The 22,596-nt window shown below is 35.8% G+C and overlaps 1 protein-coding gene across 2 annotated transcripts in view; it reads right to left on the minus strand.

Annotated features, from left to right (window-relative positions):
* Positions 1 to 22,596, minus strand: part of slit1b (slit homolog 1b (Drosophila)) — a 94,701-nt gene that overhangs the window by 33,218 nt on the left and 38,887 nt on the right. Inside the window, exons 11-23 of one of the 2 annotated variants that reach the window (XM_087302940.1) lie at positions 21,198 to 21,269; positions 12,447 to 12,518; positions 12,152 to 12,295; positions 11,904 to 12,067; positions 9,528 to 9,551; positions 9,285 to 9,429; positions 7,589 to 7,663; positions 7,355 to 7,498; positions 4,780 to 4,923; positions 4,227 to 4,393; positions 1,834 to 1,972; positions 1,688 to 1,756; positions 443 to 514 (exon numbers count right to left, since the gene is read on the minus strand). In XM_087302940.1, the coding sequence (XP_087159066.1) occupies positions 443 to 514; positions 1,688 to 1,756; positions 1,834 to 1,972; positions 4,227 to 4,393; positions 4,780 to 4,923; positions 7,355 to 7,498; positions 7,589 to 7,663; positions 9,285 to 9,429; positions 9,528 to 9,551; positions 11,904 to 12,067; positions 12,152 to 12,295; positions 12,447 to 12,518; positions 21,198 to 21,269 (1,431 nt within the window). 2 annotated transcript variants of the gene reach the window in all.

A 22,596-nucleotide genomic window follows, 5' to 3' on the forward strand; every position in this document is an offset into this window, starting at 1 on the left:
ATGTGTGTTTGTGTATAAATGTGTTGTGCTTGCTTTTGTGCGCTTGTGTATGTGTGTTTGTGTATAAATGTGTTGTGCTTGTTTTTGTGTGCTTGTGTATGTGTGTTTGTGTATAAATGTGTTGTGCTTGCTTTTGTGCGCTTGTGTATGTGTGTTTGTGTATAAATGTGTTGTGCTTGTTTTTGTGTGCTTGTGTATGTGTGTTTGTGTATAAATGTGTTGTGCTTGCTTTTGTGCGCTTGTGTATGTGTGTTTGTGTATAAATGTGTTGTGCTTGTTTTTGTGTGCTTGTGTATGTGTGTTTGTGTATAAATGTGTTGTGCTTGTGTACGTGTGTTTGTGTATAAATGTGTTTGCGTTTGTGAGTGGATTTATGTACAGTACTCGTGAGTGTGTTGGTGTGTGTGTGTGTGTGTGTGTGTGTGTGTGTTTGTGGGCTTACAGTGTGGTCAGCTGGCTCATGTTGGTGAAAGACGTGTTGGTCAAGGAGCTGATTTTGTTGTTGCTCAAGTCGCTGGAATGAAGCACAAATAAACCAGTTCCAATAAGTCAGACATCGATGAATAATAACACACACTGGAGGGCTGGTGTCCCTGCTGGGTTTAGCTCTAACTTGCCTCAACACACCTGTCTGGATGTTTCAAGTATACTTAGTAAGACCTCGATTAGCTTGTTCAGGTGTGTTTGATTAGAGTTGGAGCTAAAGTCTGCAGGGCACTGGCCCTCCAGGAACAAGTTTGGTGACCCCACTGCTGAAAAATCCAGCTTAAACCAGCCTAGGCTGGTTGGCTGGTTTTAGCTGGTCGACCAGGCTGGTTTTAGAGGGGTTTTGGCCACTTCCAGGCTGGTTTCCAGCCCTTTCCAGCCTGGTCTTAGCTGATCAGGCTGGGAGATGACCAGCTAAAACCAGCTTGACCAGCCTAGCCAAGCTGGGAGTCCAGCCAAAACCAGCTATATCCAGCTTAAACCAGTCTGGTCAAGCTGGTTTTAGCTGGATTTAGCTGGTCATTTTCCAGCCAAAAAACAGGCTGGAAATGGCTGGAAACCAGCATGGATATGGCCAAAACCCCTCTAAAACCAGACTGGTCAACCAGCCAACCAGCCTAGGCTGGTTTAAGCTGGATTTTTCAGCAGGGCCATGCTTTAGTCGCTGTGGGTACTATCATACATCTGGTGCAATAGGTTGAAAGATGTGTTTGGCGTGATTTTCAGACCAACGCAACCCTATTTTTCATGTTTTGCACCACCTTATTTAAATAGGCAATCCATTTGCGCTGCTTTGTGGACTCATGAGTGTGCTGGTCTATAAAGGAGGTGTGTTAAGGCGCATTGTTGGTGCGTTTCTATTTTTAGGAACTAAAATAGACTTTTTTTTATCATTTTAGTTTTATTATATATATTTTTTATTATATTTATTATATTTTATTTTTAATTAATGTTTTATAACTATTTTATCACATTTTTTAATCTGTTTTATTTATTTTTTTTTATACTTTTTATTATCTCGTTTATTCCTGTTTATGTAAAGCACTTTGAATTGCCACTGTGTATGAAGTGTGCTATATAAATAGCCTTGCCTTGCCTCATGTTCACACAGCTACATTACACATCAACTAAAGTTTAAAACATGATATCGTAGTGGACCACCACTTTACTGGTGAATGAGCGCACAGTGTTCGACACTCACAGCAGCTGCAGTTGTCTGAAGGCCGAGAGCTCTTGAGGAATCGACACAAACACGTTTCCATCCAGATATCTGCAAGATAAAGAGACGATTTATAAACATCCTGAATGCAGGGCAGATAAGACACCAAGAGTCCTGTTAACACTCACAGCTCGGTGACGTTGAGTGGGACGCCGCGGGGGAGAGCGGACAGGTGTTTATTACTACAGCGCACCACTGAATCCACACATGTGCACTGCTCGGGACACTGCGGCTTCGGGATGCAGCTTACATCCTGCTCCAGCACATCTGAAACACAACAACAATCTTTATGTTTGTTTGTATTTATTATTATTATTATTATTATTATTATTATTATTATGTATTATTAGCCCCCCTTTGATTTTTTTTACTTTTTAAATTTTTTTTCAAACTATGTTAAACAGAGCAAGAACATTTTCACAGTATGTCTGATAATATTTTTTCTTCTGGAGAAAGTCTTATTTATTTATTTATTTTTTATGGCCAGAAAAAAAGCAGTTTTTAGTTTTTTAAACACCATTTTAAGGTCAAAATTATTAGCACTTTTGAGCTTTCTTTTCTTTTTTTATAGTCTACAGAACAAACCATCGTTATGATCGTTAAAATAACACTGCCATTGTTATTTTAAATGTCTCTCGGAACCAGTTGGGTATGTTTGCTGGAAAGATTCAGCGAGGGATAGTTGCTATTTGGAGGACTTTATTGCCTTCTCTTCTATCCTGCCTTCAGACAGTGATATTGCTGGGTGATGGCGCTGCAGATGTGCAGTCATGGTTATACGTGTAAAACAATGCTTGCACACAGTTATTTTTTGTTCACCGTTTTTTTCTTTTATTTGTCATTATACAAAACCGAAATGTCCTCACACCGCAGATTTGAAAGACGCCGGCGCTTCCTTGTACTGTTAACTACCGCTCGCAATGTTAAAGGGCCATGAAACCCCCTCGTTTCAGCAGGGTGTTTTCACACCTCTACTTTGGAAAAAGTCAGCAAAGTGGGCGTGTCCAGCTCTGTTTAGGGGGGAGTGTCGGAGGAAGTAAAGTGGGAGGGTGTGGGAGTGTCTATTTGGGTACGCGCGAGTTTCAGAGTCAAAATACACACCTACATACCTACAAAATACCTACATGGACATCTGTAGTCAAATTATTTGCCAAATTATTAAATGGTGGACTTTAACTGCAGTTTGGCTCTTTCATTTAGGGAATTCATTCATGCCCCTCGCGACAAACGAGATATTTGATTCGAGGAACTGCTCTAAGTGTGTATTTTTCATGCAATGTTTAATACCGCACGGCGAATGAGAGAAAAAAAACTCTGCATTTCCCGTAAACTTAGATGCACTCGGCAGGTAGCGTCATAAAGCCGCGTGTTTTATCTCGGTGCAATAGTTAACTTAGTTCGATACGAACAAACTGAATAAACAAAGAGCACTGGTCGCTCACTTACCAAATCTGTAGAGACAGGACAATCACCAGCAACTAGAGCCGCGTCTTTATTAAGAGAAGACTACAAGCGAATCTGGATCTCAGCGTTTGCAGATGAGAACAGCTCTCAGGTAAACAATGATCCTCCTTAGACACGTAAGTTATTGTTGTCGAGCGTCGCGTACACTGTTAATCCACACGTGACGCCAGCTGCGCTCTCACAGAGAGAAAAAGAAAACGAAACTTAACGGCAGCAAACTATAAAAGCAACAGTTCACGCTTGTTTTGCCAACACAACGTGGTGTCTCTGTCGTCTAAACACTCTGACAGTAATGAATATTAATGAAGTTGCACAATAGAGCGCGCTGATTGGTTTGAACCAAGCCTTACTCATGCATTCATGCATCACACTGTAAGACGTAATAAGACACACTCTGGCTCAGACGTCCAGTCTGCACGCTGGAATACACGCTATTATGTCATGACCGTGACGCAGCTTCAAAAATTCGTTTCAAACCGGAAGTACGAATTTGCTTGAAATAACGCAAAAACAACCAATTTACACTTTTTAGTGAAATACAGGTGTCCTAATAGTGTTTTTAGCAGTGTGGGACACATATACGACTGTCAACAGCTCAAAAAATGTGTTTTGGTGTTTCGTGACCCTTTAAAGTGTGGAATGATGGTCAAGCACCCCCTAACTTTAGAGCATAGTGATTGGATATTTACTCGCTGGGAGGAGTTTCCTCATCTCAGCTCATGGACTTACAGGCACAAACAGTCAATTCGGGGAGATATAAAACGCACATAAATTATTTAAACGCAAAACTGAGAAAACCGCAATTCACAAGCACGTATTGAACCGTGGAGGTCGTACCGTATGGTTTAATATTATATTGAGAACCGTGGCATTCCTAATATATATATATATATATATATATATATATATATATATATATATATATATATATATATAAATTATCCACACCAATTTTTTTTTTTTAATTTCAGACAGCACTCAGGTTTTTGCATCTGAACTCTTCGTATGTTTCTGCTTTTCAAGTCTGGAGACTAAAACTGGAACCCATGTAGTGCACCTTTGTCACAGATGAAGTCCGGCTTGGCTACATCCTGCAGTGGGATTTCTCGAAGAAAAGCTGGATTCTGACAGCGAGGGTTTCCTGTCACGATCTGCCGAGACCTGAGCCATTCTCCCAGCCAGGACAGACGACAGTCACAGCTAAACGGGTTCGCCAGCAGGTTTCTGAAAACACATTCAACAGAGTTGCACAATTTTCATGAAATTTTGACTTTATTCTGCAATGTAGAAGTAAAAACTTGTCCTTTGTGATTGTTTTAGTACTTCAGATTCAATTGCCTATGGGAGAAATGACAATGAATAATAAACAGCAAAAAACAATCAAACTATTTGCTCTACAAACAAGTGTGTTCATGATTACACATGAAAAGTAACATAATTTTATTAGACAAGATCAGTTTGCAACATCAAGCAGCATAGCAAGCTGTTTTTAACATCTAATAATCAATAGAAGTGAATACGATGAGAATGCTTGAGCCAAAATGGCGGTGCCCGCTGATAGGTGAAGAACAAGGTCAATACTTTTAATAAAAGTGTGAGCAGATATTTACAGGGTGGAGAGGTTTGGCAGCGAGTCGAAGGCTCCGGGCATGATGGTGGTGAGCTGGTTATCGTAGAGTGACAGCAGACGCACGTTCTGCAGGCCTGAGAAGCTGCTGTTGTGGACACAACGGATGTGATTGTTCCTGAGCATCCTAACAATGAGAGAAAAAGACTTCAGGGCCGAGACTAAAAGAGAAAGAATGAAAACAAGTGATAACTTCAATTGTTATATGGCTGTCTGGCATACTTGATTCTGATTGGTCAATCGCAACCTTATAAGGTATGTTATTCCACGATAACAACCGCTGAAAATAATAACACAGGCTTATTAGGGTACAACCAGTCATCAGTACTTTTTCGTGAATATGTTTACATCCATATACTGTATATTTAATTGTCCTTCTCGCCACTGTTTTTGACAGTTTAGTGCCATCTTGTGATTGAATAATGCGCAGGTTCGTGTACACTCCATTCAGCCACCTTCATTTCTGTTCGCTTTTCCTTTAATCAAAGAGTTAATAAGCTATTACAACTCAGAACAATTTTTTGTATCTAATTCTATGTTTTGTGACAAGTAGCCATCTAATAATCGGGATAAAGTACATTCAGGAGGTTGTTTTCACAGAATAAAGCTCTTCAGTTTTATACAACAGTGCTCTGCTTTGATTCAGGCTGCTGATAAACCAGACCAGTTTTATTCTGTGATAACAACCTTCTGGATATGCTTCATCCTTAACTTATTCTGAAGTAAAATGGACAGCCTAAATAGAAATATATTAACATTCTGGGCTGCTGTCGGTCAACCAATGAATAAATCAACCCATTGATAAACCTACTACTCAACCAACCAATCAACCATGTTAAATATAAACAGTGGTGTAACATAGGTCAGGAAAAAAAGCATTAACATACTTTGGGTTACACAGAAACCAACCAACCCTATGGTGAACTATCCAACAACTTTAACAATTATTCAACCAAACTGTTAAATAACCAATCAGTCATCAAACCAATTTAAGGGGTCAATCAATCAATCAATACATCCATCCATCCATCCATCCAGCAAGCGACCAATCCATCTATCCATCCATCCATCCATAAAATTAATCAAAACAACAACCAACCAACCAGACGTTGAACTAACCAACTTCAACAACTAACCAACCAAAAAGTTGACTAACTAATTAGTCAGCAAACTAATCAATGGATCATTCAATGAATCAATCAATTAATAAAGCAAGCAATCCATCCTTCTATCCATCCAACCAACCAACTAACCAACCAACCTACCCGATGTTGAACTATCCAACAACTCCAACAATTAACCAATCAAACACTTAACTAACCAATCAGTCTGCAAACCAATCAATGGGTCAATCAATCAATCAATCAATCAATCAATCAATCAATCAATCAATCAATCAATCAATCAATCAATCCAACCAGCCAATCCATCCATTCGTGCATCCATCCATCCATCAAGCAACCAACCAACCAACCGATTGATTGATTGATTGATTGATTGATTGATTGATTGATTGATTGATTGATTGATTGATTGATTGATTGATTGATTGATTGATTGATTGATTGATTGATTGATTGATTGATTCATTCATTCATTCATTCATTCATTTGTTCGTTCGTTCATTTATTCATTCATTCATCCATCCATCCATCCATCCATCCATGCATCAAATCAATCAAATCAAAGCAACCAACAAACTAACCAATCAATCAACCTACCAGATGTTGAACTATCCAACAACTCCAATAATTTACCAATCAAACAGTTAACTAACTAATCAGTCAGCTAACCAATCAATCAGTCAATCAATGCATCCATCCATCCATCCACCCATCACATCAAAGCAACACCCAATCAACCAAACAACTAACCAACCAACCAACTAACCAAACGTTAAACTAACCAACTTCAACAATTAACCAACCAAACAGTTAACTAACTAATTAGTCAGCAAATCCATCTATCCATCCATCCAATCAACCAAGCAACCTACCCAACGTTAAACTATCCAAAAACTCTAACCAATAACCAACCAAACAGTTAACTAATCAATCAGTCAGCAAATCAATCAACGGATCAATCAATCAATCCATCCATCCATCCATCCATCCAACATCTATCCATCCATGCAGCAAGCAGCAAACCAACCAATCCATCAAATCAATCAATCAATCAATCAATCAATCAATCCTCCAGTAATTGACCAATCCATCCATCCATTCATGCATCAAATCAACCAACCAACCAACCAGTCGTTGAACCAAACAACTGCAACAATTAACCAACTAAAGAGTTAACTATCTAATTAGTTAACAAACCAATCAATGGATCAATCAAGCAAGCAAGCAAGCAATGCATAAATCCATCCATCCATTCATCCAACTAACCAATCTGTGAACTAACATTGAACTAACCAACAACCCCAACAATTAACCAACCAAACCCATAACTAACCAATCAGTCAGCAAACCAATCAATGGGTCAATGAATCATCTGCTAATATGGAAATGAAATGACAATGAAAAACAATATTGTGGCAGAAAGGAGACACTTGCAGCATGCGTAATCCGTCCATTCCCCGAAACATTCCTCCTCTCACAGACACCAGGAGGTTTGCAGTCAGGTGAAGCTCAACCACAGAAGACGCTCCGTCGAAAGCTCCGTCCTCAATCTCAGTGATCTTATTGTTGCTAAGATTTCTGCGAGAGAAATGCAGACACAAACACAACGTCATATATGCATTAAGACTTATTTATTTGTGTTACATAGTATATAAATGCAAATCTCACATTTTCTTGAGATGTGTGAGGGGCCGGAAGAGTCCTGTTGCCTCCAGGATAGACAGGTCGTTGTTATTGAGACGTCTGAAACAAAGAGCTAACAATGTAATATCGGTAAAAACACACAATGTACATTTTAGTTTAAATTCTTCAAATTAAACCCCTAAAGAGGCAGAGAAGCTCTAATGAGGTAGTCAAAAACATAAAATGTTAAAAGTAAAACATTAAAAATGTCAAATCGGAGTTTGGGGATTCCAAATTGTGGCGGTGGTTGGTGTGTCATGTACGAAAATGAAGACTGGGGGAGGGGGTTACGGACGTAATTGAAGAGCAGGGAGAGATTGATAGGGCCCTGAGAGTTACTATTATCAAAAACTACCTGGGCCCTTACCATCATCCTAATTCTCTGACCACCACCACCCACCCCCTGCCCCACAGTGGCACCCATGCATCTTGGTATTTTTTTTTACGAAATTTTATAAAATGCGCATAAAAATAGGTGGATGTAAACACAGCTATTTGCACAAACTACGTCCAAACTAATTGTTATTAAACTTCACAGCCACCAATATTAAAAAACAAGACTTGTAATAAAACTGGGCGAAGATTAGATACTAAGGGTGCTTTCACACCTGTGAATCGATTCAGTTGTTCCGAAACAGAGATTACAAATGTTACATTGTTGCTCTTTCCTCTTGGAGTAGTTCGCTTTCACACTGCAAATTTTCTAATCGGACCAAAAGAGCTGAAACAAGTCACGTGCGAGTAAACTTTCCACACATTGGTCAGAGTGTCAGGGTTTATTTTGCAGCGTCCCGCTCAGCTGTCAGGAGAGGTGGTGGTTTGGTGGTGATTGACAAGGTGCGCACGACGTGACGTGTCTGAGGAGAGATGCGGTGGGGAGGAGTAAGAAGGGATGCCTATTTGAGGACCGGGAGGGAGACGCGAGATTACTGGGAGATCATCACTAGTTTGCGGGCATCCGGAGACTCGCGAAACTTCCCGCCCTACTCATAATTCTCACTTCATAAGGCCGTATGCCTATTACATATCCATAAAACACTTTGATATAACCTCGCTCGGATTGGATCGCTTTCTCACTGCAATCGAACCGCTCCAGGGTTCGTTTCAATAGAGCCGAGACCACCTCACTCAGGTGGTCTCGGAGCGATTACTTTGGCGCGGAACAGAGCGCGATTGCCCTGTTCACATATGCCAAACGAACCGCGCAAACTGGGCAAACGAGATACGTTCCGAAACAAAAGTGTAAGTGTGAAAGCACACTAAGAATCGGATACTTGTTATATAATTTACATTTTTATAACACTACCTACTCTGCCACTGCTTCGCCTGGCTTAATCTTTATCCTGTAAAATATCGTTATCGTGATAATAATACGATTAATCATGCAGCCCAAGGTTTACAAGTAAATGGTGCTATAGCTTTAAAAAATGCATGATTTGTGTGGCAAATCATCTCAAATATTTCTAACAAAATGTGTATTTTCAGCACTAAATTATATTATATTTTTAATTATATTATATATATAAATTATATTATATCTTTATAACTAACTGTAATTAAATTACCTAAGCAATGCCTTAAGTAAATTTTTCCAGTGGTAAAGTAATCTAACTACAGTAACTAAGTACTTTGTAACTAATTACACCCAGCACTGGTTTTATTAGTGTGAATATCCTCTTACAGTTCAGTTGTAGAAAGCGGAAGGTGCTCGGGGAACTTGGTCAGCCGCAAATTGGAGCAGTCCACCACGGTAGCTTCACAGCGGCATTTGGGTGGACAAACAGGCTTGCTGTTGCAGTCCTTATTCATTCGTGTGTCCTCTGAGCCTGAGACAGAAAACCAGCATCATTCACAGCACAGCATAAATTATATAACACTTCTAGTCCAAGTTCTTGGAGATACTTAACAGCCTGAATTAACTTACCTGGGATGTAATACTGCTCCTTGGCTGCTATGGCAACGCATGTAAGAAATCAGAAGAAAATACAGCTGCTATGAAAGTGTAGATATATATAGAGCCAGCAAAGATGTAGATCTGAGAGCTATGGCTGGACTTATAGAGAACAAACACAAAGGTGTTTTCTATTATACTGACATTTGTACAATGGTTGCCTTGAATCTGATGGTTGATCAATCTAAATGTCCATTTACTCTTTCTGCTGTCTAATAAGTAACTGCGCTAATAAGTGATTCATCACCTCATATTCTCAACAATTTGTTCAACAACAATAGTTTATTCAGGATGAAAAAAATAAGTGACTGTTTTGATTCAGTTGAGTCATTCAAGAATCAAATGAGTGGTTATCGATGAGTCAGAGAATCATCTACTTAACTTATACAAAAATACTGATTCATTCAAGATTTAAATGAGTGATTGTTTATATGAGTGAGTCACTGAATCATCTATTTAATTTGTTCAAAAATACTGGTTCATTCAAGAGTGTAATACAGTAAATGACTGGCCAAATGAACAAACAACTGAATCAATTACTTAACTGACAGCACTGATTCAATCCGGAATGAAATGACTGATGTCTATGAGGGAGTCACTGAATCATCTTTTTACACCGATTCATTTTGGAATGATATGACTGATTGTTTATGAGGGAGTCATTTAATCATCTTTTACACTGATTCATTCAGGAATGAAATTACTGATTTTCTATGAGGGAGTCACTGAATCATCTTTTACACTGATTCATTCAGGAGTGAAATGACTGATTGTCTACGAGGCAGTCACTGAATCATCTTTTTACACTGATTCATTCAGGAATGAAATGACTGATTGTCTATGTGGGAGTTACTGAATAATTGTTCAGTGACAAAAAAAAGCCTGTGCATGGACTTTTAGCTGGTCAATGGTGACCTCTATTTCGTTATGAATCAAGTTTTGAATTTATGAATTGTATTTGCGCATTTATGAATAGTGTTTAGAAGTTATGAATTGGATTTGTGTATTTATAAATTGTTTCGAATTTATAAATTGTGTTTTGAATTTTCGAATTATGTTTTGCATATTTTAAAATTTTGTTTGGAATTTACAAATTGTGTTTTCCATATTCATAAATTGTGTTTTGAATTTACAAATTGTGTTTTGCATATTTATAAATTGTGTTTGGAATTTTCAAATTGTGTTTTGCATATTTATAAATTGTGTTTGGAATTTTCGAATTATGTTTTGCATATTTTTAAATTGTGTTTTGAATTTTCAAATTATGTTTTGCATATTTTTAAATTGTGTTTGGAATTTTCAAATTATGTTTTGCATATTTTTAAATTGTGTTTGGAATTTTCAAATTATGTTTTGCATATTTTTAAATTGTGTTTTGAATTTTCAAATTATGTTTTGCATATTTTTAAATTGTGTTTGGAATTTTCAAATTATGTTTTGCATATTTTTAAATTGTGTTTGGAATTTTCAAATTGTGTTTTGCATAATAATAAATTGTGTTTTGAATTTTCAAATTATGTTTTGCATATTTATAAATTGTGTTTGGAATTTTCGAATTATGTTTTGCATATTTTTAAACTTTGTTTTGAATTTACAAATTGTGTTTTGCATATTTATAAATTGTGTTTTGAATTTACAAATTGTGTTTTGCATATTTATAAATTGTGTTTTGAATTTACAAATTGTGTTTTGCATATTCATAAATTGTGTTTGGAATTTTCGAATTATGTTTTGCATATTTTTAAATTGTGTTTTGAATTTTCAAATTGGATTTGCGTATTGACAAATCGTGTTTTGAAGTTATGAATTGGATTTGTGTATTTATGAATTGTTTTTAGTGCATTTATGAATTTTGTTTTGAATTTACGAATTGCATTTGCGTATTTATGAGTTGTGTTTTGAATATAAGAATACAAATTTTGAAATGTGAACTGTGTGTGAGTTTTATTTTATAAATATATTATTTTTCTGACTGATCAGGCCCCATACAATCCAGCCCAATCTCTTGAGGAAACAAGAAAAAATGTAGTATTGTCAGAAAAGTGGCCTAACCCTAGCCCTAACCCTAACTAAATTTATACTATTTTACTGTGTTATTTTACTGTAGAGTCTTGATGAAACTGTATGAATAATAAATTTAGATTTTAAAAGGAGGCGTGTCCCCAAACCCCACCCCTTACCATATGAGAGCAACATACTACAATATACAAATGAGATTGTACAAATAAATACAAATACAAAAAAAAGTTACACATTTCTGTGAGATTGTTGGTCCCGTTTATTATCCCTAATGTGTAGATAAATGCAAATTATTTATTCAAATGCAAGTGTGTTTGTGTACTTAATTACCCGAACAGCGGAACTTCTTGCTCTTGATCTGACTGATGCGCTTGTTAGCGAGCCGTCGAGGACTGGAGCACCGCGCGCCGCTGGTCTCAATCGGGTTTGACCTCAGAAAATCTGCCAGCCACTTCAAACCACAATCACAGACGAACGGATTCTGGGCCAAATGACTAGAAACGAAAAAAGCCAACAATGAAAAGTCTCAATTTCCCAGTTAGTGCCCTTATCAGTGTGCATTATATAAAATCTCTTACAGAGTCTGGATGGATTTCAGCGGCGCGAATGTGCCTTTCGCAAGAGTCTGGATCTTATTGTCATAGAGGGACAATAGAGATAAGTTCTCCAGGTCCTGGAAGACGTTGACACGGACACAGTGGATTTTATTGGCGTTTAGTAGTCTGAAAAAGAAAAACACAGACACTTCAGACATTCCAATGACTGTCTGGATGACGCACAGACCATTAAGCAATGCCGCGGTGACATTTTTCATGTGTGGGTGGTAATTTAGCATTGACATTAGCATCGGAGGTGATCTACATCAGTACTTACAGTAACTCTAATGCACTCAGTCCGTCAAAAACACCCCGCGGCAGATCTGTAATCTTATTTCCATAAAGAACCCTGTGAAGGGAAACACAGATGTATATTGGCGCTGATAAATTGTTTTAATTCATACCAAGTCTCCAGGCCTTGTTCAAAATTGACCCTTCAGACACAAGCTTTTACAGTAGATCATTTTTTTAATGCTAATGCCTCAAAACGCAACACTTCCACACAGAGCCCATTAAGTTTAACTATATATATATATATCCTCCTAAGACCCCACCCATTGACTTGTGTCCTTTGTAGTTGACATTACGTTTTCATCAATTTTCTTTGAATTTTTTGAGCTACTCTGTCAAGTCCTGTTGTACTGTTCAGAGGACATCCTGGGCTTTCTAGTGATTTGTCATTTGATTGGCTGGCATGCTAGGAAACACTTCTTACACTGTATCCAAAATGGCCGACATACAAAAAAGCGCAGTTTATTGGAAGGAGTGAGGCATGTAAAATTGAGCTTTTTAAATGTTTTTTTTTACTGTTATTATTACATATATATTTGTTTATTAAAGTGTCAAGAACAATACATTTAGCTTTGAAAGCTGTTAACTTGTTTGTGTTTCAAAACATCATCATTTTTGAAATGTCCACTATAGTGGACACCAGGACCATCTTGATGTAATTAATGACTGCATGTTGTAGGATTCTTTATAAGATAGTTGAGGGAGACTCTGATTTAGAGAGAATTAGAGAATGAAAATCAGTTTTAAATCGCTTCTATGGTAAATTTGTTTTGGATTAACATCATCTTTTTTTTTGTTTTTGTTGAGTTTTTTTGAGTTCGGCTCTCTTTCAGACTAAATTGTTTTAGGAATTATAAAACAAAAGGAAAATTGGCTTTTGTTTAGTTTTTGTTACATTAATATTGGATTATTATCCCTTTACAGCCATATCCTGTACAGTTTTGTTGTCTGAAGGGTGGCCGTTTTGAACTAAAATGGTCCTGTGGTCCACTACAGTGGACATGCTAAATTAAAAATAAAAACAAAATGTAAAAACTCTAAATTGTAGACTTTTTTTAACCCAAAGAATGTAGGAAATCACAAAAAAAAAGAAAATTTTTTAGATAAAATTAACAAATTAACACTTAAAGTATATATGGGACCATTATAAATAGTGGTTAAAAATAAGTGTTAAAATAACACTTTTGAACATTATCAACACTTAGAGAGTGTTAATTAGCAAACTCTTATAGTGTAAAATATCTGTTAAATTTATGGGAAAAAAACAGCAGCTGTGGTTGCCAGTAATCTACTGTTTTTAACTTTTTACATTCATAAATTTCATAAATTCAGTTTACAGAATATTTCTGTTAAAAATACATTCCACAGTCTGTATGTTTCATTGAACAGTCATATATATATATATATATATATATATATATATATATATATATATATATATATATATATATATATATATATATATACAGTACAGACCAAAAGAAGTTTGGACACTCCTTATTCAAAGACTTTTCTTTATTTTGACAATGAAAATTGTAGATTCACACTAAAGGCATCAAAACTATCAATTAACATGTGGAATTATATACGTGACAAAAAAAGTGTGAAATAACTGAAATTATGTCATATTCTAGCTTCTTCAAAGTAGCCACCATTTGCTTTGATTTCTGCTTTGCACACTCTTGACATTCTCTTAAAGAGCTTCAAGGGGTAGTCACCTGAAATACCTTTCACTTCACATGTGTGCCAACAAGCAGAAAAGACTCGTTTGGGTTAAAAAAAAAACACAAGGAATGGACATTAGACCAGTGGAAATCTGTGCCTTGGTGCTCTGTGCTTTTGGTTGGCTCATCTTCTACTGTCCAGGTTTGGAGCCTGTGTGAATCGTAGCCTCAGTTTTCTGTTCTTAGCTAACAGGAGCGGCACCCGGTGTGGTCTTCTGCTGCTGTAGCCCATCCACCTCAGGGTTGGACATGTTGTGTGTTCAGAGATGCTCTTCTGCAGACCTCGATTGTAGCGAGTGCTTATTTGAGTTCCTGTTACCTTTCTATCAGCTGGAACCAGTCTGGCCATTCTCCTCTGACCTCTGGCATCAACAAGGTATTTGCGCCCACAGAACTGCCACTCACTGGATATTTCCTCTTTGTCGGACCATTCTCTGTAAACCCTTAAGATGGTTGTGCGTGAAAATCCCAGTAGATCAGCAGTTTCTGAAATACTCAGCTCAGCCAACAACCATGCCACATTCAAAGTCACTTAAATCCCCTTTCTTCCCCATTCTGATGCTCGCTTTCAACTGCAGCAGATTGTCTTGATCATGTGTGCATGCCTGAATGCATTAAGTTACTGCCATGGCTGATCAAACATTTGCGTTGACGTGCAGTTGGACAGGTGTACCTATTAAAGTGGCCGGTGAGTGTATATTTAACTCTATATTATCAAAACAAAGCATTCATCCTTAATAAAAGTCGAGGACATCTGGGACAAAAGCTCTGTCCCGCTGAGCTGAATCACGTGTGTCCACACGCTCACTCATATCATATCGGCATTTATGCTAACGACGACTAGCGCCGGAGGCATATTTACACAAAGCGCACACTTCCACATCAGACGCCTGCTGGGATCTCCACATAACAGATGTTTACAAAGCTCTTCCTGCTACATGATGCATAATTCAGTAGCAAAAAGGAATAAACTGCCTCGCAGGAACATGCCAGGGATATGCAGCAAATCATATGCAGATTAAATGATTTCATACATAAGTGCTGCAAAATGCGCGCCGCGTGAAGCCTGTTGTTTCATCCATTTTGTTTATTACAGATTTATAATAAATGGGTCATTTTCAAAACAATAATGTAAGAAGAACTGAACCAGTTCATTTAATAATAACAGCTATTAGTGTTTGTGAGTATACATTTAATTTGAAACTCATACACAAACCTAATGTAGCATATTTATTGTTTTTTTTATTATTACAATATACCATCTGTATATTTGGTACTATTGGCTGTCCATAAAGAGATTCTTAGCTCAAATGTATAAGAAAACCTAAAAAATACACTTTGAGGGCCCTATCATACACCCGGCGCAGTGTGGCGCAAGGCGTGACGCAGTAGTCTTTTGGTAGTTTCAGCTTGGCGCAAGAGACGTTTTGAGGCGTTGCGCTACGCTGTTTAAATAGCAAATGCATTAGCGCTCATTTGTGCGCCCATAGGCGTTCTGGTCTAAAAAGGAAGGCGTTCTGAGTCGGACCGCTGGTGCGTTGCTATTTTGAGAATCTATAATTGATTTTTTATTAGACCAAAACAAACCCGGTCTAAACTCCGGCGCAGAGTTGCGCCTCGCTTACACACTGCTTAATACACACAAGAGAGCAATAGGCAAATATCTTTACATATGAAAAAAATTTAAATATTAAGGATATAGTATATAATAAGAATAGATATAGGATATAAAGGATTAAAATATTACAAAACATATTATTTTCTAGCCTACATAAATATGAAAAACCACTGCTTTCATGTCTTCTTCATCTCGGGAGGCTTTTTCAGTTCATTCATAACAATTTGCTTTTGTTAAATGTTATTATTATTAGCAGTATTATTTATTATATCCATATTTATATTTGTTTTATTAAAAACAAGCTTAGATTTGCCCACCTGTCAGGTTTTAGACCATATGGGGCATGGCAGGTGTATTAGGATATAACTCAGGTTTTTGAGCACACTTTGTTAATATTGTTCATTTATTCGTTTGCTGGAAATTAGAACTGAATTTAGAAATAGTTTTGAAACGAATATTTGCGCTAAAAAAAAGTATTTATTTATAGACTAATTGATGTCTGTGCGTAAAGGTTTCCCTATCCAAGAGCGAAAGTGAAAGTAGATCCATTATCTCTCATTCTCACGCAGTTGATGCTCTGTTTAACAGTTTTCTGTTAAAAAACTGTTAACTGTTTGCTTGTGAAATGCTCAGTTTTTCCACTTAGACTTACTTTGCGTCCTGTAAATAGCGAATGCGCTCTTGGCGCGACGCAGCTGGCTCTTAAAGGGAATGGGAGATGAGACTCTAATTGGTTTATTCTGAAAACACACCTATAACTCATTAAGAAAATAAACTCAACCCTTTTAGAACATGCGCCTTGGCGCAAGGCAGATTTCTCGTCCTTAAATTAGCAAAAACGCGTCCTGACACGCCCTGAAAGCGTTTGCGCCCTGCGTTTTGCGCTCTGCGCATGGACCGTCAAAATAGAGCCCTGAGTGTTTATATTGTCGGTACGCTTTTATGAACGCTTCCACTGTCAAAAGGTGTACCATACCGTACCGTACCACTTTTTCGGCACCCTTTCAAAAGGGTACCAAACATGAGAAAGGGTACTAAAAGGCAGAGCTAGGGCCTACTCACACTATGCCATCCGTACCTTGCCCAGGCCCGTTTCCCGGATCGTTTGAGAAGTGTGAGTGCACTGAATTGGGCTCAAGCACGGTTCACAAGGCCGGCCCTGGCCCGGTTGGAGGTGTAAGAGGTGTGCCAGAGCGCGGTTCACTTGGGCTTTGGCGTGGTACGCTTGTAGTGTGAATGCAAAATGCGCCAAAGCCCGAAACTGAAAGCGAGACGTGACTTTTAAGGGGTTGTTTCATATGGATTTATTAATCATTCTTACTGTTCAGTGAACGCAAACTGCCGTAGTTTATTAAAGACGTAAACCCCTCACTGCACGACAGCTGCACCTTCAGCAAACCTCATTCCTGCAGCACGAGGGCTTTATGATTGTTTATGAGCGCCAAAAGTGGTTGATCTGTTCGGCGAAATATGTTGGTTAAAAAAATCTATTTCACAAAACTTCTACACAATCTAAAACAAGATTTCAATTTTTTTGTGCTAGAAATGTATGCAAATTAGACTATATTAATTGAAGAAAGCCTTATTTGCATATTTAAGCAACATTTTAGAAAAAAACTATATTTAAATGTTAGTTTATATTTATGTATTCATTGTACATAAATGTATATATTCGTTAGAGAATGCCTCATTTGCATATTCAAGTAACATTTTAGAAAACCGGTCATTTTAAAAAGTATACATTAATTCATGTATTCATATTTTTATTGTACATAAATGCATCTCTTCAAGATTAATGCCTCATTTGCATATGTGAGCCACATTTTAGAAAAAAGAGGGGAAAGTGTGGAATTAAAAAAATGTATATATTCATTCAAATATTTATTGTCAATAAATGCATATATTTATTGAATAATGCCTCATTTGCATATTTAAGCAACATTTAAAAAATGTTGACTTTAAAAATGTACATATTCATTCAGAAATTCTTTGTTATCAATCCATTGTATATAATCATTAAAGAATGCCTCGTTTGCATATTTAGGCAACGCTTTTGGAAAACTACTAATCCAAAAAGGTGGAAGTTTAAAATGCATATATTCACTCATAAATCCATTGTACATAAACGTATATATTTATTAAAGAAGGCCTAATTTGCATATTTAAGCAACATTTTAGAAAACCTGTCATCTTAAAATGTATATATTCACTTATGTATTCATATATTTATTGTACATAAACTTACATATTCGTTAAATTATGACGTTTGCATAATTAAGCAACATTTTAGAAAACAAGAATAAAAAAGATACATTTAAAATGTATATACTCATAAAGGAATGCATAATTTGCACATTCAAGCATATTTATACAAAATAAGAAACAATGTGGACTTAAAACATTTATATATTCATTCAAATATTTAATGTATATAAATGTACATGTTCATTAAATAATGCCTCATTTGCATATTCAGAAATTTTTTTTAAACCTGTCATTTTAGAATGTATATATTCATTCAAGTATATGCATATATTCATTAAAAAATGCCTCAGTTGCATATATATATATATATATATATATATATATATATATATATATATATATATATATATATATATATATACATACATATATATATGGAGTAAATATATATGTGGAGTGTGTGGAGTTTAAAAATGTATATATTCATTTGTATATTCATTGTCAATAAATGCATATATGGATTAAACAATGCCTCATTTGCATATGTAAGCAACATTTTAGAAAATGTGTTGGCCACATTTCCATATTTAAGGAACATTTTAGAAAAAAAGTAGAACATTTGTCTTATTCACAAATTTACATATTCATTTATGAATTAATTGTACATAAATGTATATATTCATTAAAAATGGCTCATTTGCATATTCGAGGAACATTTATAAAAAATAAGAAACAATGTGGATTTAAAACATTTAAATATTCATTCATATATTCAATGTATATAAATGTATTTGCTCATTAAATAATGCCTCATTTGCATATTTAGGAAACGATTTAGAAAACCTGTCATTTTAAAATGTATATACTCATTCAAATATTCATATATTCATTATATATAAATTCACATATCCATTAAAGAATGCCTCATTTGCATATGTAAACAACATTTTAGAAAATGTGTTGGCCACATTTCCAAATTTAAGGAACATTTTAGAAAAAAAGAAGAACATTTGACATATTCACAAATTTACATATTCATTTATAAATTAATTGTTCATATATGTATATATTCATTAAAGAATGGCTCATTTGCATATTCGAGGAACATTTATAAAAAATAAGAAACAATGTGGAATTAAAACATTTAAATATTCATTCATATATTCAATGTATATAAATGTATATGCTCATTAAATAATGCCTTTATTTGCATATTTAGGAAACAATTTAGAAAACCTGTGATTTTAAAATGTATTTATTCATTCAAGTATACATTTATTCATTAAATATAAATGCATATATTAATAATTAAAAATGCCTCATTTACACATGTAAGCAACATTTTAGAAAAAAGGGAAAATGTGGAATCGAAAAATTTATATAATTATTGACAATAAATGCATATATTCATTAAATAATGCCTCATTTGCATATTTAAGGAACATTTTGGAAAAAAAGAAGAACATTTGACATATTCACGAATTTCCAAATTTACCTATTCATTCATAAATTAATTGTATTTAAATGTATATATTGATTAAAGAATGCCTCATTTGCATATTCAAGCAACATTTTAGAAAACCTGTCATTTTAAAATGTATATATTCACTCACGTATTCATATATACATTGTCAAAAATGTTATATTCAATAAATAATGCCTCATTTGCATATTCAAGCAACATTTTAGAAAACCTGTAATTTTAAAATGTATATCTTCACTCATTTATTCATATATTCACTGTCAAAAAATGTGTATATTCAATAAATAATTGACTCTTCCCCCCCCGCCCCCCCCCACCCCCCCCCCCCCCCCACTGACCTGCAATGTCTTGCCTAAACAAAAATGTATATATTTGTTTAGATGACTGCAGTTTTATGAGACACTGTGTAACAAATGTAGCACATTAAGCGTCCCGCTGCAGGACAATCAGTGTTTCCTGCTCCCGCTGTGCTGCAAACGGCTGCAGGTCAGTGTAGTTTATGAAACATCATCAGTAATGTCCACATCTCTGCGGCAGGATCATTTCATTGCTAATGTCTGTGCGCTTTATGACTTTTACCACATTTCATGAAGACACACACATTGGCTTGAGGTTTTTTTTCATGGGTCATTTCCTCACAATGTCCATGTGCGGCTTTCTGACACACAACACAATATCTACAATTGAAATCTAAATGTCACAGGCCTCCTGTGAATATCTTTTTTCTCAAATATTTCTCAAATGATGTTGAACAGATTCAGGAATTTTTCACAGTATTTCCTATAATATTTTTTCTTATTATTTAATAATAATAATAATAATAATAACAATAATAATAATAATAATAATAATTATAATAATAATAACAATAATAATAATAATAATAGTAATAATAATAATAATAATAATAGTAATAATAATAATAATAATAGTAATAATAATAATAATAGTAATAATAATAATAATAATAGTAATAATAATAATAGTAATAATAATAGTAATAATAGTAATAATAATAGTAATAATAGTAATAATAATAATAATAATGTATTTTATTTAAAGGCACCTTTCATGACACGCAAGGTACAGGACAGCTAGAACAATCAGTTCAAATAAAAACACAATAAAAGCCAATAGAATACAATACAAACTTTAAAGATGCGGTCAGGTTAAAGAGAATAAGCTGTTCTGAACAGATGTGTTTTGAGTTTGGATTTAAATTGTAAAAGAGAGTCTAAGTTATGGAGATCAGTAGGAAGTGAATTCCAAAGCTGAGAAGCAGAGTGGCTGAGCATGGTCTAACAGGGTTGAGCTTATTTTTTTAATGAGTTATAGGTGTGTTTTGAGAATAAACCAATCCGAGTCTCATCTCCCATTCCCTTTAAGGCCGTACTCACACTAGGTACAGTTGCCTCGAACCGGGCCAAAGCACGCTTGTGCCCCCTCCCGTCTCCCCCGACGGCCCGCGCTCACACCACAAATGGGCTTCGGCACGCTTACGTCATCGCTGCTGCGCTGTTCAGTGAGAAGCGCTCTCACTCAGCAGCACGGTGGAGATTTCTCTAGTTAAATCGTTTCAGTCGTTTGATATGCCGTCAAATATTTCGCCAAACAGTCCTAAGAGATGCGGGTTAGATATTTCGCCGAACAGATCCGCCACTTTTAGCCTCCTTAAGCAATGTGAATAAACGATAACGGCACACTTACAGTGAGTTGAGAGAGCGCAGACCGTGAAAGGCATCAGGAGCTATTTCTGATATCTGGTTATTACTCAAATCGCTGAGGAGAAAAACACACAATTATGAACAAATGAAAAACACAATGATCCTTATTAGAAGAGAAAACAAACATCTGGTTCATAACAAATAGAGTAGATTCTGAATAAATGATCGCCAGCTACTGCTTAAAGATATAGTTCACCCAAACATTTAAATGTTCAGTTAATTTACAGGCCACTGGAGACGTAGGCGACGTAGATGAAGACATAGTTTTTAATTAGAACATTAAAGTCCTTGTGAAATCAAAGTTTACCATGTTTATTTTGCTAGCACACTTGATTTTAATTATTTTGCTGACACCCTAACACCCAACTAGCATGTCATTAGTATGGTTCTAGCATGAATTAGCATGTTGCTAGCATGTTTCTAGTATAAACTAGCATGCTCTTAGCTTGAATTTAGTTTGAATTAGTATGTTTCTAGTATGAATTAGCATGCTGCTAGTAAGATAAGTATGTTTGTATGTCATTAGCATGTTCCTAGTGTGGATCAGTGTATTGTTAGTATGGATTGGTATTCAATGTAAAGTCAACGGCAGTTTTTTTACAATGGAAGTGTATGGGACAGTTGCTAGGGTGCTGTAAGTGGTTGCTAGGGTGTGGCTAGTAAGTTTAAAGGTCATCAGTGATTGGCAGATTGATAGTCTGAGAGAAATAAGCCCAACTTTAAGTCTGTATGACAGTCTGGCTCAAAGTTATGAGGCCACAAAATTTGGTCCAATGTTAAGTCAATGAGACTTTTCTGAACTTTCCGGCTTAGTTTTGAGGAAACTGTAAGTCAGATCAGTTGGAAACGATATAGTAACTTAATTCAGTATAGTCTAGAGGTTTGGTTTGATGGTTGTAGTGTGAACGGTCTAGGAGGAGATGCGTTCTTAAAATAGTCTAAGAGGAAGAAGACGTAAGAATTATAAGTTTATGCAGTATAAAAGTATGTTGACTTTCTCAAGCCACCATAATAAAAGTATCAGCAACTTTCGCTTCACACACACCTGACTTTAAAGTGTTACCTTTACAAAAAAAAAAAAAAAACCTCAAGAATTGTGTTGTTTCAGCTCATTTTAAATAAGAAGTTTGAACAAGCAGTAACATAATTATCTTTGAGTGTATAAATAAGCAGCAAAATAGCGGTTTATTTAGCTAAAAGTTTATTTTAATGGTTAATTGTACATTAGAATAAGGTGTGATCCTCTTCTTTAATGCTCTAATGAGGTAAAAAGACTTCTTGAGTGCCCTGATTGTTATAAAATGAGCTATACATATTCAGTTTTGGGTGAACTGTCCCTTTAAACCTACAGTTATGTGTGGTGCTATTTGGTGATTGTGTTT

This window comes from Danio rerio, chromosome 22 (genome assembly GCF_052040795.2).
Source record: "Danio rerio strain M-AB ecotype USA chromosome 22, GRCz13ab, whole genome shotgun sequence".
Lineage (NCBI taxonomy): Eukaryota > Metazoa > Chordata > Actinopteri > Cypriniformes > Danionidae > Danio > Danio rerio.